The sequence below is a fragment of the Sphaerodactylus townsendi genome, linkage group LG03 (genome assembly GCF_021028975.2).
Source record: "Sphaerodactylus townsendi isolate TG3544 linkage group LG03, MPM_Stown_v2.3, whole genome shotgun sequence".
NCBI classification, from domain to species: domain Eukaryota; kingdom Metazoa; phylum Chordata; class Lepidosauria; order Squamata; family Sphaerodactylidae; genus Sphaerodactylus; species Sphaerodactylus townsendi.
The window spans coordinates 62,055,906-62,071,176 of record NC_059427.1 but is presented as its reverse complement, the minus strand read 5'-3'; the positions used below and the strand labels follow the sequence as shown (position 1 = coordinate 62,071,176).

The following is a 15,271-nucleotide window of genomic DNA, read 5'->3' as shown; positions in this document are numbered from 1 at the left end:
ATGACAGGCCCCAACTTGTTCTCTCTAACACTGAGTTCATTGTCTAACATGGCAATGAAATAGGAACACCCACATTCAAAACAGAGGTTCCTATATAGTTGGAGGACTCCACAGGTATTCAGTTTTTAATTAAAAAGAATATAAATCCTTAAAAATCTGTGATACAACAAGCTCTAAAAATGCTATAACAGAATATTTAGTGTCAAGGGGAAAAAAGAAAAATAGAAGGAGGAAGGTAAAGTTCATTTTTGAACAGCTGAAAGCTTTTAAAATCTGGAAGTTGAGATGAGGTTCAGGGAATACAGGTTGTAAGATGAACATTCCCTTTCTCTTACTGCTTCCTCTGTCTGCAGACCAGCAATTCTCCTGAGAACTGCTGAAACACAGCAATAAAATTGTTACTGAAAAGGTGCCATGGTGTCTAGAAATTTCATTATCACACCTAGTATTTGCAGTAAAAAATTTATTGTAGTGTCTCTGGGTGATCTTCAGTTGAAGTTCAAAGCTTATTTATAATTTCACATTAGAATGTTGTATAACATAAAAATGCATGTGCATGAAGTTCTTGTAATTGTTTGAATGTTAACTCAGTGGTGATAGATGAATTCATTTCTTCCATCAACTGTTTCTTGTATTGTCTTCAAAATTCAATTGAACTGAGTTTTTTAAAGCAAAAATGAAATGAGAAATTTGGTTGCTTAGGTTTGGCATAAAGCTTAGGTGTGTATAGTGATTCTTTTTTGTTTGTTTTAGAGGTTTTTTTAAATTAAGGCTTCAAACAAATACTTAAGAAAAAGCAAATAAATCACATGCAAACTGCGTATCCATAAGATCAAACATGAAGGTTTTAGTTTCATAGTAGTTTTTAAAATATTCTGGATTATTTGGTATATTTGTTTCCAATTTTTTTTAGCTTTATTACAAACCCACCACAAGTGACAGAAAGACCCTTCATGATGTTCATATTTCCAATACCTTTTTGATATGTCCTTACCAGTTTCTCTGGTGGCAAGTACCAATATTTCAACATTTTATAAAAATTCTATTTAAGACTGTAACTTAATGTAAATTTAAGTCCCATAACTATATTTTCTCCCATTGTTCCATCTGTATATTGTGTCCAATGATAATGGTCTGTTTTATTGTACAGTCTTTCACTGCTTCTGTTTCAAATCTCAAGAGCTTGAACATTTTGGCAATAGCATGATCATAATTTGTGCACAATTCTACCTCTGTCTTAGTATATTTATAATTGTAAAATCTTTTATCTCTTTTAAATATTTCTAATAATTGTGCATAGAAAACCAATGACAAGGATTCCCTTCTACAATTCAGTCTTCTCTTAGGCTCTTTCCGCAAGGCGGCGGCGGCGGCGGCGCTTCTCCACCGGCATAATTTATGCCGGTGGAGGTGTGGGGACTGCTCACACGAGCAGTCCCGGCTCCCTCCCTAGCTGGAGAGGTGGCTCTGCATGGAGCCGCCTCTCGGTCGCCCTCTTGCACTAACCTGCCTCTCCAGTGTCGCTCTGGAGGGCTCCAGGGACCTGCCCATGCTGCCCTCCGACCCCTGGAGGTTGGAGGACAGCGTGGGCGGGTCCCTGCAGTCCTCCAGAACGACGCTGGAATGGCAAGTGAGTGGGAGTGACGGGGAAAGGGGCAGCTTCCCTGTGGTGCAGTTTGCACCGCGCTGATGGGAAGACGCCCCTTTTCAACAACCTCACTCATGGAGCGTGGTTGGAAAATGGCATCTTTGTGCCGCTAAGGGGGAGCGAGGACAGCGCTGCTGCAATGCATCAGCGTCTCCTATGCAAACAGCTCCCTAGGGACGCATTTTTGCCGTCCCTAGGGCGCTGTTTTTGGCCCGTGTGGAAAGGGCTAGAGTTTCATTTTACATTCCCCTTGTAAGATCTATAGTGTCACGATACATTCTCTGTCTGTTTCCAAATATCATTTCTTGCCTAAGGTCATTTCTGCACAACACAAATAAAACATATTGAGGACAGAAATAGAAGAGTTTTGGGGAGGAGTTCTGCACAGCTTTTTCCCCAAAATGTTTTCAAAACATTATTTTCAGCCCAAAATGGTTTTATTTGGAATCGCTTTACTAGCAATCTTTTTTCCTGATATGTTTTTAAAATGTTTTTTGCTTGCTGTGCAGAAATCAGGAAACATTTTATTTCTCCCATTTGATTGTAAAGCTCTCACTTCTGTTTCTTCACTGCCTGCCATTTTCATTTCAGTGATTCTCTGAACTGTCTGCCATTTGCTGAAGCGTCCTATGAATGTTTTCTCATCTAGTCTCACATTTGACCTCCATTTCCCTCATTGCTGTACACCTAAACTCAGTATTGCCTGTTGATTATACAAACATGTTGTTTTCCCATTTTTTAAAATTTTGTGTGAGGAATATTTGAAGCTATGTAGACACGATATGAGAATTGGCAAGGCTGTGCAGATTTTGAGTCTCCGTAGCTTCTAAGATATGACAGTATCTTTTTTAAAGAACTGTTTTCATATTAAATGCTTTATTTTTCTATGTTTTGCAGACAAAAAACCCACCAAAATGGTTCTATCACTTTTGGTGGATTGCACAGCATTTTAAATGTTCTATACTGAGAAAGCCTAAATAACGGTTCTTGTGGTTTTGTGTGTGTGTTCATCGTCTAGGTTTAAATGTATCCCATATTCTCAGAATGATATACCTAATATAATGATTATTGAAATCTTAATTGACTTTGGCATGCCATCAGGCAGCCCCATCCAAACTTGGCAACAGCAGGCTGTGGCACCAATGAGGCACTGCTGTGCCACTCTCATGGATGCTTCCTGGCAGCATGGGGAGGCTTGAATAGTAAAAAAAACCCTCCCCATTGCCAGGAAGCTCCCATTGGGCTGAATTGACTCAAGCTGCCTTTTGGTGGCATAAGTCCAAGGTCCAGGCTGCCGGTGTAATGCCAACAAAGTCCAGAAGAGAGCCATCTAACATTGGCTGCTCCCCTAGCCATGTTTGTTGCTCACCCCACTACACTGGTGGCAGCAGCAGGGTCCTTGGGATGCTGGCATGGCATCCAGCTTGGCATCCTAGCACTGGGGAGGGCTGTGGTGGCCATACACCAGTGAAATCATCCCTCCACTGAGGCAAGTGCCCCGGGGGGGGGGGGGGGGCAAATCTGCCAGCGTAGTAACACACCTCTTCCATGAGCAGATTCAGCCCTCTCTTTGGATGGGACATACATTTCAAATCATGGCCCTTTAATTCCACCAATCTTCTATTACTCAACATAACCCATTCTTTCAGCCAAACTAAACAACAGGCAGCAAAATATAATTTCAAATCCCGTAAACCTTGATCTTTCCTTTCCTTTTTATTTTGTAAGATTTTATATTTAATCTGAGGGTTTTTTCCCTTGCCAAACAACATCTGATATATCCTCCTGATATTGTTTAAATTGACTATCTTTAGTCAACACTGGTATTGTTTGAATTAAAAAAAGCATTCTTGGTAATGCATTAAGCTTAATCAAAAAAATTCTTCCTAATGATAATTGAAGATTATTCTACCTTGATATATCTTTTAAAATGTTATTCCATTTTTAACATAATTATTTTGAAATAACAGGTAGTTCATATTTGTCAATGTAATACTCAGATATTTCACCCTTTTTCCACCTTAAATCCTGTTTTGTTCATAAGCTCTATTTGATTTTGTAATATAATATTTTTGGTAAAACCTTTGTTTTCTGATTATTAATTTTAAATCCCACTAGTGTACCAAATTCTTTCTGTTTCGACATTGAAAATAAGGCTCCTTTTTAATAGTCTTCTTAAACCACCACCAAATCATCAGCAAATGATCTTAATTTACAAAACGCTTAATTTTTAATACCTTCTCATCATGTCTGTATTCATTACTTCCAGAACTACTATGGACAGGAGAAGAAAAACGTTTTCTTTTCTGTATCTCACATGGTTTTGTTAAATCTCCATCAACAATTATTTGTGCTGATTGCAAAGTAGAAATCAGTTTCATCCATTTTATAAATTGTTTCCAAAATCCATATTTTCCAAAACCTTAAACATAAAAGACTAGTTCAGATTATCAAATGCTTTCTCTGCAGCTAGAAAAATCAAACGGCTTCCTTTTTAGTTATATTTCTCCAACTATTCCAGAATATTGGTAACAGTTCTAACAGTTCTAACAGATTCTTTTAAATTGACTTTTAGGTAAAATCTATTATAAAATATCATTTTCAGAACACTTACAATACAAACCTGATAGGCCATTTGGACCCAGGACCTTTCCTGGCTTGATTTTTTTTAATGTAGCTTTCACCCCTTCTCTGTTATTGTATCATTCATAATATACCTCAGCTTTTCTGTGATCTCAGGTAAGCTTTGTCTTAGAGATTAGCTGCTGTGTTTAGAAGAGAACATTTTATTGAGTTTATTGTATCTTTTACTGTTGGAAGCAGCCCTGAGACCACAAGGGGAAGGATTGCCTTTATTTTATTTGAATAAAAGAGTAATAAAATGTTACAGCATTTCTGTTCATACTATATTAATAATTGTCAAAAGTATGTACATTTAATGCAGTTAATAATATGTTATGATAGAACTCAGTGCTTTCAACTTTATTTCCAAATATGCTATTAGTCTTACCTATTGTGACTGTGAATGTTTGTGCCCAAATATTGTGCTTTCTTTTGTTTACTACAGAATTTGTTTTCTTCCTTCAACTTTTATTTGCTGTCTGAGGGAAGTAGCTAAGAACCCTCCTAAACTTACAATAAATTGAGTGCAACATGTTTTCTTGTGTGGTAAAAAGTTGGCCATAGCCATTTTATTTAACAAAATTGGATCAAGGCAAACAAAGCGTATGGCGCAGCATGAGGGTCTGATCTGTGTGCTGGGCAGCCCGAGTGCTGTCCCCCAGACACCTAAATTTTTCTACAGCACGCCTGTTGATGAAAAATTAACGCACGCTGGAGCAGCTGTGAGATTCCAGATGGGCGGTTGCCACTTCCTGAAGACTCCACTGCTGCCAGGGGCGCAAGCCATAGAAGCCCACGTCTGGGCAGGTTAGCCTTTGGCTTGCTCCACCCCAAACCTCATAAGGAGGTGATAAAGCGGGTATTTAACCCGCTGACCCTAAACTAAAGATCAGTCCCCCATGCTCTCCCTGTCTCTTTGATGGCAGAAATTAAGACCCATGTATTATGGTAACTCAGGCCCTTTCTACAAGGGTCGGAATCACCGATTCCAGCCCGGTGAAACATCATTTGGGGGGGGAGACCCTTCACACAGGCAGCGCTGCCCAAATGATGCAGTGCTGCTCTCCCCCCAAATGGTTTTTGGCATACACCGGCTTCCATCCAATGCCGAGCGAACGGCACGGGGTGGAAGCCGGCGTATTCCCTGTGCCAGCCCCAAACGCCTCCTTACCTGCTCCTGGCATCTGTTGCTCTGTGGAGGCCAGGGCCTCCATCCCTGCAATCATCACTCTGGCCATGGGGGCACGTCCCCTTGCCTGCACAGAGTGACAGAAGCCAGAAGGTGGTAAGGAGGCATTTGGGGTTTGTGCGGCCATGTGGAGCCTGCTCTGCCGGCTGTGCAGCCAGAGGGGCCGTTCATGTGAATGGCCCTGCAGCTTGCATCGGCATGAACTATGCCAATGCAGCCCCACTGCTCTGGCCATGCAGAAATGGCCAGATGGAGCAGTTTGAAACTCTTTCTCAAAAACTGGGGATGCATATCATTTTTCTCGGGAAAACATTTATATTTTTAAATGACATAAATATGCTAAATGGTACAATTTTATATGCTAAGTTATAAATGATGCATTTCATATTGCTAAATCAGTAAAAGACATTTACATTTTATAGGAAAGTGTGTCTTGAATATATAGCAATTGCTGTCAAAATCTTATCCTCCCCAAAGGAAAAAAAAACCAAAATCTTTTATAGCTGTGACTCCAAATTGAAAATCCATCTATATGTGTTATGGTGAAGTGATTATACAATTTGTTAAGGTAACTTATTTTCAGAGTGAGTCTGTCTCACTGTCATACTAATTGCAACAGTAACAAATAGGGAAAATTAGAAATCATTGCTTTGCTTGATAGCTCGCCAAATTTATACAGGGTAGATTTTATCAAATGTTCTACAGTTATTGCCTTTGTTTTGCAAGGATTTTGATGAAGTTGTTTCGATAAGATTGGACTAGCTTCAATTTATGGCTATTTGTTCCTAGGCGCAGAGTATTGGCCATTTCAGATGGAATAGAGCACATTGGAGAACTCCGGTGGGAGCTAGCATTGTGTCTTCTGGCTGCCTGGACTATCTGCTATTTTTGCATTTGGAAGGGAACAAAGTCAACTGGCAAGGTAAGAGTAACAGTTCAGTATATTAGGAAAGGCTACAATGTTGAGTGATTATTTGTTTAAATGAAATAATGGTTCCCCTGATTTTAGTCATGGACCTGCTCACAGGTGTAATCTATTTATCTGGAATAGGTTGTACCCCTCAATTATTACATTCCAGTCATGAGATTCTTTCCACCAGGTTTCAGTGATGCCTATTATCTCATACTTATTATGCCGGGTTAAGAATTCCAATTCATCCTGTTTATTACCTATGCTTTGTGCATTTGTTTAGAGACATCTAAGATTTTGGTTCATGCCCCGTGGGTGCTTATTTAAGGTTTTATCCTCCTCGCTGCTGGGTTTTTAAATTATTCGCTCAGTTCTGTCTATAATCTTCAGCCTATTCTTTCTAGTACTAGATGAACTCCTTCCCATTTGAATATTGTCTCCCTCCCCCACTTCACTCAGTTTAAATCCTTTCTGATAAGGTTTGTCAATTTCCTAGCAAAAATGCTCTTCCCTATAGCCATGAGGTGTAACCCATCCCTTGCTAGTAGTCCCTCTTCATGAAACCGCAGACTATGGTGCAAGGAGCCAATGAAGATGCAACTTACATTTCATGAAAGAGGACTGGGTTTCTCTGATCTTAGTTTATACCATCAGGCATACTAGTTAACTTGTATCTTTGGCTGTTTCCGCACAGCCAGGCTTGCGGGCTTGCATTGGCATGATTGATGCTAATGCAAGCCCTGGGGCCATTCGCACGAATGGCCCCACAGGCTGCGCTGCTGGCGGAGCACACTCTGCACAGCCGCGCAGCCCCCTGAACAGTTACATACCTGTTCCCTGCCTTCTATCGCTCTCAGTATGTCAGGGGACACGCCCCCTGGCCAGAGCGATGGCTGAAGCGATGGAGGCAAGGAGGCATGTCCCCTTCCCTCCTCAGAGCAACGCAAGGCAGGGAAAAGGTAGGCAGCTGTTCGGGAGCGCCACAGGAATACGCCAGCTTCTACCCGCTGCTGTTCTCTGGGCAACGGGTGGCAACTGGCGTATTCCAAAAAACTCCCCCCCCCGAGCGAGTTTCAGAAGAGGAGTCTTCACGCAACTTCAGGGGAGCCAGGACGGTGCTGCAGCATCATGAACAGTGCCCCAGGGACCGTTTTTCCTATCCCTGGGGCGCTGTTTTTCCCCCGTGGGGAAACAGCTTTGGAGTCACTTCAGGTGAACTGCCAGATGAACTGTCCATTTTGGGCTCTTTTGGAGGCTTCTTGTCTGATGCCCTTCTCTATGTGTGACATAACACTGTGTGGAATTTATTAGAGTCAACTTATTCTAGAATGGATCCCATTCGTTCTGCAGTTTCTGCAACTAGAAAACAATGGTGTATAATGGCATGATATTATCAATTTGAAAAGAAATCTTTTCATGAAATAGGGGGATTTTTGCATTGGGCCAATTGATAGTTTATTATGATGAGTTTTTGTCATTTTCTGAGGTGAGGTCTAGATGTGTCTTGTCACCTTCTGTAGAATGGCAATACTTACCGTTGCAACTTTTTTGGTGTCTGAATATGACTCTGTAGCATTAAGTATGAATCCCCTTTGCTTCTGGAAGCTCTAACTGAATCAAGACAGAAATCAAAACCTATTAACAAATATTTGATGTTGATTAATAAATATGATATGCTGAATCTCAGGAATGAATGGAATAAGGAGCTAGATTGCCCTATTTAAAGCAATAGGATATGGCCTTGAGTTTATACCTGCTCTAGTTGAGTCATAGTAAAAACAACCTGTGTATAGTGGACACCACAGTCACTCTTTAGCAATGGATAAAGTGTCTAACTGGTGGCATTGTAACTCACAGAATGCATCCCCTATACATATGCTTTGGATGTGTCCAGTCATTTGTTGTTTTCTGGGATGAATTTGTAGCAAATTTTGTATTGGAATGTTAATTGATTTTTGACGATGCTTAAGTAGTTTTAAACTATCTACCCATCTCTTGGAGGCTTATCTGTGGTCAACAAAAATGGATCCTTTGTGCTCTTGTGTGAATGTGTAAAATGCCATCAAGCTGTAGCCGACTTATGGTAACCCTGGCAAGCGGCTTTCAAGGCAAGTAAGAAGCAGGGATGGTTTGCCATTGCCTTACTCTGGGGACCCCCCTTGGGGACCCCCCTTCCAAATACTGATCCAGCTTACCTTCTGTGTTCTGATGAGATCTGGCTATATCATGCAGCCTCCCCTCCATGTGCTTACTACAGCTACAAGACTCGTATTACAACACTGGAAAGATAAATGCCCATTTCCAATAAATCAGTGGATTCAGGATCTTAGACCTCTTATCTGTATTTGAACACATGACATATAGACAACAATAGGGTGTGGATTTATTTTTAGAGAACTAGAAATCTTTTGCAGACACTTATGTGTAGATCTGCCAGCACTGTTGTTATAGTTTTGGCTCCAATTTATGCACACTTTGTTCTTTTTAAAAATTCTATTTAATTGCACACTTTGTTCTTTTTAAAAATTCTATTTAATTGCTGGTTTTTGAATTTTCCCCTCTATTTTTTTAAAGTAATAAAGTGTATCTTGCTTGTCAGAATGGAAAGAAATTTACTGAAGAATGTGATATTAGTCAGGAGATCCCACTCCCTTGTATCCAGAGATATGCTGAAAAGCAGAAAAAAACTAACCAGTGGGAGAAAGTATTATTATAACTTTGATCATTACAGTGCTTGTTCCTGTGGGCACCTAGTCTTTACTGGAAAACTTGCAAGGAGAGTATTTAGAGGAAATATTGAAACTACTAAAGTTAGGTGTGTGTAGGTGTACAAATGATTGATGGCTCTAAGAACGATGGAGGAATTTTCTGCTTGTATATAAGAAAGCTGTGCTATGAAGGAATGCTTTTGCTTTGCCCACAGCAGTATGTTTCATTAATGCACAAAACTGAACTGACTTGCAGTACGTGAGGAGGGAAAACTCTCATATATAGCTCTATTGAACTAAGGAATAAACCACCATGGCTGGTATCAATCATAAATTAGCAGGGAAAATGCTTAAATAGGCTCAGGGAAAAGAGTTCATATCTCTGCTTTTATTGGTTTACCCATACACAGCATAGTACATTCTCTATGGCACCCTTCATCTTTCTCTGTTACAGAAAACTGTTAAAGATGGGAAAATGATCAAAGAGAGGTTGACCTATTTTGAGATAGAACAACTGCATTTTAAATTGGCCTCACGTATGACTACTTAACATTTATTTTTTTAAATCTTTTGATACGTAGAAAGGAAGGTGATGCTATCTTTTATATGGTTTGGACAAATATGTACTGAATGAGAATAACTGCAGGAAGATCCTTGAAAACCTAAATAGCCCTTTTACATCTTGACAGTTCTTTGGTTTGTTGTGCTATTGTTAATAATATGGAGTTTCTTTAATGTAGATAAGACACAGACACACAGAAATCTGCGATATATGTGATATTTACTCATATTCAATGAATTTGCACATAGTTCAGTGAATTACCAGAATTCAAAGCTAACAAAGTTTATATTCAGTTTTGGATTTTTCCTGCATTCAGTTGCAAAATTGAAGTGTACAGACAGGTGCCTTTTGTCCTATGACAGCACAGCCTCTTAATGAACATCAGAAGTCACTTATGTAGACTACACAATACTACACAGATTTTAGACATCCCACATCTAAATTTCCGCAGAATTAGAATATTGAAAATACTTTCAAGTACCCCATTAGATTTTTGAGCCCAGTTATATCAAAAAGTGCTGTTTGAACATGATGTGGTAAATTAATATTGTGTGTGTGTGTGTGTGTGCTATTAAGACAAAAGGCAGCCTTTCCCTTCCCCTTTGATGCTTTTACCAGATGCCCTGCTTCCCTCCTTCTACTCCATCAAGAAATAGCTAAACTTCCAAGTTATGAGGAAGTTTACTCCTGTTCCTGCAGGAGAAGCATGCACTTAGGGTTCCTAGCTGCCTTAAGAACAGCAGTAGAGAGTTTTGGGGAGCCATGCCATTAGCATATTGCTATTTGCTCAGTTTAGCAGGAGGTATTGTTGAAAAATGTGGGATTATATCCCATGTCTTTCTGCTGCCTGTAGCTTAGATTTTTTGTATCTTTTCTAGAAATGTTATTTGAGTCTTTAATATAGTATTTTAAACTATCAAGGACATTTTCTAAAGTTGTTTGACTTTTTGGACTATTAATGGTGCAGAGGCTCAGAACCGCTCCTGGAATCCTTTTCCATTACCTTCTCCAAATGTACCTAGACTTGATGACAGAGAGGGCTCATGATGGAACTTTCACTATACCTGAAATTTCATGTGCATAGTTTTCATAACTGAGATCACAGGATATTGCTTTAAAAACATAATTTCTGCATAGTCACACAGCAGCTGACTCTCTCCCTCCCTGCCCCTCTGCCATCTTCCCATGTGAAACAGGGGAGTTATTTTACCAATATTGCTACTCTATGTGGCTATCTGTGCAAATGGAGAAGCAAAAGTAGGGAAATAACTCCTCTCACAGGAGTTTTGTTTGGGAAAATGACTCGGGGGTGTGGGGTGGACCCAGGACTCTTTCCTCCTCCAGTAGCACCTTTCTGAGCCCAGTTGAGCTCTCATTTGTCTAAAGAAGTCATTTGCTGCATCTGCTGTGTGGCTGCAGAGAACACAAGTTGGGACTGGGGACCCAAACCCAACACTTTATATACAGTAATATTTACAGTTTGGACTGATGGGATCAATGGGAACTACATCCTGTATCTTTTGTCAGTCTTAGCTACTGCCCTAAACATATCACAATAACCTGGAATGCTGGGTACTCTAGAATTCCCTCTTAAATATTACTATGGAATTTTGGGAGTTGAATGATTTCATGGAATTCTGGAATTTATTGTTGTATCTAATAGACCGATTGTTGGCCTCTATCACTGTCACACAGAATCAAGCTACCCGCAAAGTAGTGGCTATGTGTGTAATTGAAGAGTATTTATAGGTATGTAGAAAAGTATGGGCTTTTGTACACTTTCTGCATGCTTTAGGCTGTTTGCTTCACAGTGGGGGTTTCCTTTGGTTTTCTGTTTACATAAGAGGTTGGGCTGGAGTACTCACTGTTCTCAGGTCCATTCAGCAGTGACAAGCTGGTCCAAAGCAACAGTTTTTATTTGCAAGGAAAGCACTTCTTACAACCATCTGCATTAGCTAAGACGCAAGAACTAGAAATTGAAACCAAGAGTTCCATCCAGTAGGACCAAACTAAATTACTCAGATAATAGGGGAGGAGCAGAGTCTTTTATTTTATACATAGGTATACAATAAATGTGCCATACTAGCAGAACCCCTTTTACCTACAATATTGGCATTTTAAAGGGGTCATTTTATTTTTATTTAGAATACCTCTGCCAGTCCAACAGGGGCAAATGTTTAAATCCTGCATTCTTTGTTGTTTTCCTGAAAACACCCCTACGTATGCACATTTCCCCCAGCATTTGATAGTTCAATATACCAGTCTCTTGATCTAATGTTAGATCTGCAGCACACACACACACACACACCCTTCTGATAGTTCGAAATGGTGGCCAAAAGATCCTATTTGAAGATCCTCTCTTTTTTCCTGGCATCTGATAGCTCAACAGTTTGGTCCCTCGCTCCAGTGGTAGACCTGCAGCACTTCTTTAAAAAGCATGCACACACTCAAGCTCTTCTGATCATTTTGAAAATGGTGGGGAAAATGGCTGTTGGGTGAGCTGGGGAAGGCAGGAAGGAGCAACAAAACCCAGATAAAGAATAACACTTCCTGTTCAGCTGTCTTGCTTCATGGCGAAAAGCAAAACAATAAGAAAAATTGCATTTTGCCAGCATTTGGAAACAGTGTAGCTTCTCTGCACTAAGGTAAATCTTTCCTTCTCTGAAATAAAGGTAAGCTTGCTGCACGGTAGAACACAAATGTATAAATGGAATATGACTTTACACATTTATTTGTTTAGCACATTTTTATCCTGCCCTTCTTCTGAGGAGCCCACAGTGACACTGAACATTGTTCTTCACTTTTTTTATGCTTACAACTGCCCTATGAATTACTTTGAGTGTATAAAGCAGCTTAATAAGATCATACGGAGCGTTTGAATTCCATGCCATTAGTATTATGAAGATGCGCAGAACTGTGTTTTTTTTAAATGTCAACCACCAGAAACTGTTGTTTCTATCTTGTCTTATTATGTTGGACTGTTAGCTTAAAGGAAATAAAGAAAAATGAATTCAGACAAGTTGAAGGAGATGATGGATAGCAAGCTGATGTTCTGGAAGAGATTACTCTTCCTACTTTGGGTGGAATTAGATTGGTTCTCACAAAGAACTCAGGGATGCTCTTCAATCTAACTTTGTTCTTTTTCAGAAGAAAGTTGGTATAATAGGGAAGAATTCTTTTTTTCTTCTGTATTAGGCACAAATATTATCTTCCCTGCTGGTTTCAGCTGACCTGAACACAGTGATTCATGTCATTGTAATCTAAAGGTTAGACTACTGTAATGTGCTCTATGTGGAGCTGCTTTTAAAAATGTTTTGGAAACTTCAGCTAGTGCAAAATGCAGCAGCACATTAGTAATAGCTAGCTGGTTAGATACGTAATTCCTGTTCTGGAGCATTTCTACTGACCATGTTGATTTATAGGGCCAATTCAAAGTACAGGGATTGGCCTGCGAAGAATAGCTGCCTGTATTAACCTGTTCATAAACTGTGCGCCTAATAAAAGCCTATAATAACACCTTCAGTGTTGTGGACCAGTATAATGTAGCCCATCTCATCAGATCTTGGAAGCTAAGCAGGATCAGTATTTGGACAGGGACTATCAAGAAAGACTTGCAGAGGAAGGCAATGGTGAGTTACTTCTGCTTAATTGCCTTGAAAACCCTATAGAGTTATTGTGCTAAGAGAGGGAGAATTGAGGGAAGCTCAGTGCAGAATAAAACATAAATATATTCATTTTTGGTAACATAGCTGATCACAGCTTATTTATTGAATTCAGGAATAAGGAGATAGGGTGCAGCATAGGGATGGATGGCCCACCTACCAACCTGATGAATGCCTCTCTTCCCTCCAGCCTTCCTGCTGAGGGAGAAGACCATGGAGTAGCAAGTAACAGGAGTCTACTAGGTGCTGGCCTCTGTGTGGGTATCCCTTTGCTACTAGGGAACGTAGTCCAACCAGTAGCCCCTGCCAAGACATGTGGCATCATGCCCCCCCCCCAAATATCCCCAAGGTCCCTTATGGGAGCCATCAACTATGGGAAGGCAGGTTCACAGACTCAGTCTGCCTTCAAAAAGATCCAATGTGCAATCCGCCAAGCGAGTGGGGCCACCCAGGAGCCCTGCTCCCACCAAAGCTCCCAAACCTGTAGTCAATCACACAGAACATTCCTAATGCTATATAGCCAGGGTTCACAGACAGGTATACATCATCCTCTTTGTACAGCTTGGGACACCTGAAAGAAATGTCCAGGTGTAAAATTGTCCTTCCTTCAGGCCTCCATGAACTGTGATACTGCCTTGCTAAGTCCACTCTGTGCCAAACCCTGATTACAGCAAACCAGATCAGTAAATGACAGTGCCCAAAAACCTTTGATGGTGTAGAAATGTCCTCAATTATGAAGCTCAACAGCAGCACCCCCTTCTGGGCTGGCAGATAGATGACCTGGAGGAAAACAACCTGGGGGCAGCCCTACTCAAAGGCCTTCGCCACAGCCAGTGGAAGCAATGTGTCCCATCTGAACCCCCGGTGGCCAAACTAACAAATGCAGATCCTGTCATCCAGGCCCAAATTTCCATCCCTGCTTGATGATTCCATGTATTCTCCGGTCCAGATACAGTGCTGTATCTGATGCTGTGTACTTTCTTTTACCTGAAACAGCTAAGAAAAGAAAAATGTTAACAGGGAAGTTGTGGGTGAACATGTAGTGTATATGTTGAGGAATTCCAGTGATCTTGGCTGGGGGGGGGGGGGGACAATCTATTTCTGACACTGGGCGAATTCCCACTGGGAAATTAAATGTAGATACAACCAAGTTTCAAAATAAACTGCACCTTTTCATCGAGGTTTCATCCTCCCCACTGCAGCATGTTTCCACTGAAGACATCTAGGCCTATCTTGGATTCAAACAATGTTACAATCCCCACTGCCATGCGATTGGCTGGGCAGGTCTATCCTGATTGACTGTCATGCCGAGCTGAGGTGGGAACTCTTTTTTTTTTGGCGCGGAAAAAATGTGATCATGTAAGCACATAAGCATGGTATCTCCGCCTTTGCATCTTTCTTCTGATTGGCTATCGTGCTGTTGCTGAAACGCTACTGCAAGATCTCAGTGCCACGTTGTTTCCCAATTTTAATGTTCAGATGGTTGATTTGCTTGGAGGAGGAGAAGGAGGAGGGAGCATAGTCTTGCTTCACTGAAGCATAGTCTTGCTTCATGAATAACCGACTTGACTGCCCCCCCATCCCTGATCAGATCAGACACAAACAAACCAACACATTTACACCAGTCCAGAAAAACGAGCTAGCCACATTTTTGTTGGGGGGAGGGGGAACTTGTGTGTGCCATTCATTCCTCCTCGCACCCCTCCCCCACCTCTTAAAGTGGGTGCAAGGGAAGGGGTGGAGGCTTTCTGTATGTGTGTGTGTGTGTTGGGGAGGGGAGAAACCAGAAAGCAAGAAATGCAGCCTGTGTCTAAACATGTCAAGGTGCGCTCCATAAAAGCACAGCAGGGTGGGGTGCATGGGGATTGGCTGAGGTGGCGACTGATGGACAGCAGCTTAGTTTGGCAAAGGGGAGCTAAGCCAGCAATCCCAGCAGGGCTTTGTTTGGCAAATAGAGCCAAGCTGTCTTT

General features: G+C 40.9%; 1 protein-coding gene across 1 annotated transcript in view; it reads left to right on the top strand.

Moving 5' to 3' along the window:
• SLC6A11 (solute carrier family 6 member 11) overlaps positions 1 to 15,271 on the top strand; it is a 139,287-nt gene that overhangs the window by 37,820 nt on the left and 86,196 nt on the right. Inside the window, exon 6 of the mRNA XM_048487871.1 lies at positions 6,249 to 6,381. Coding sequence (XP_048343828.1) covers positions 6,249 to 6,381 — 133 coding nt within the window. The remainder of the gene's footprint in view (positions 1 to 6,248; positions 6,382 to 15,271) is intronic.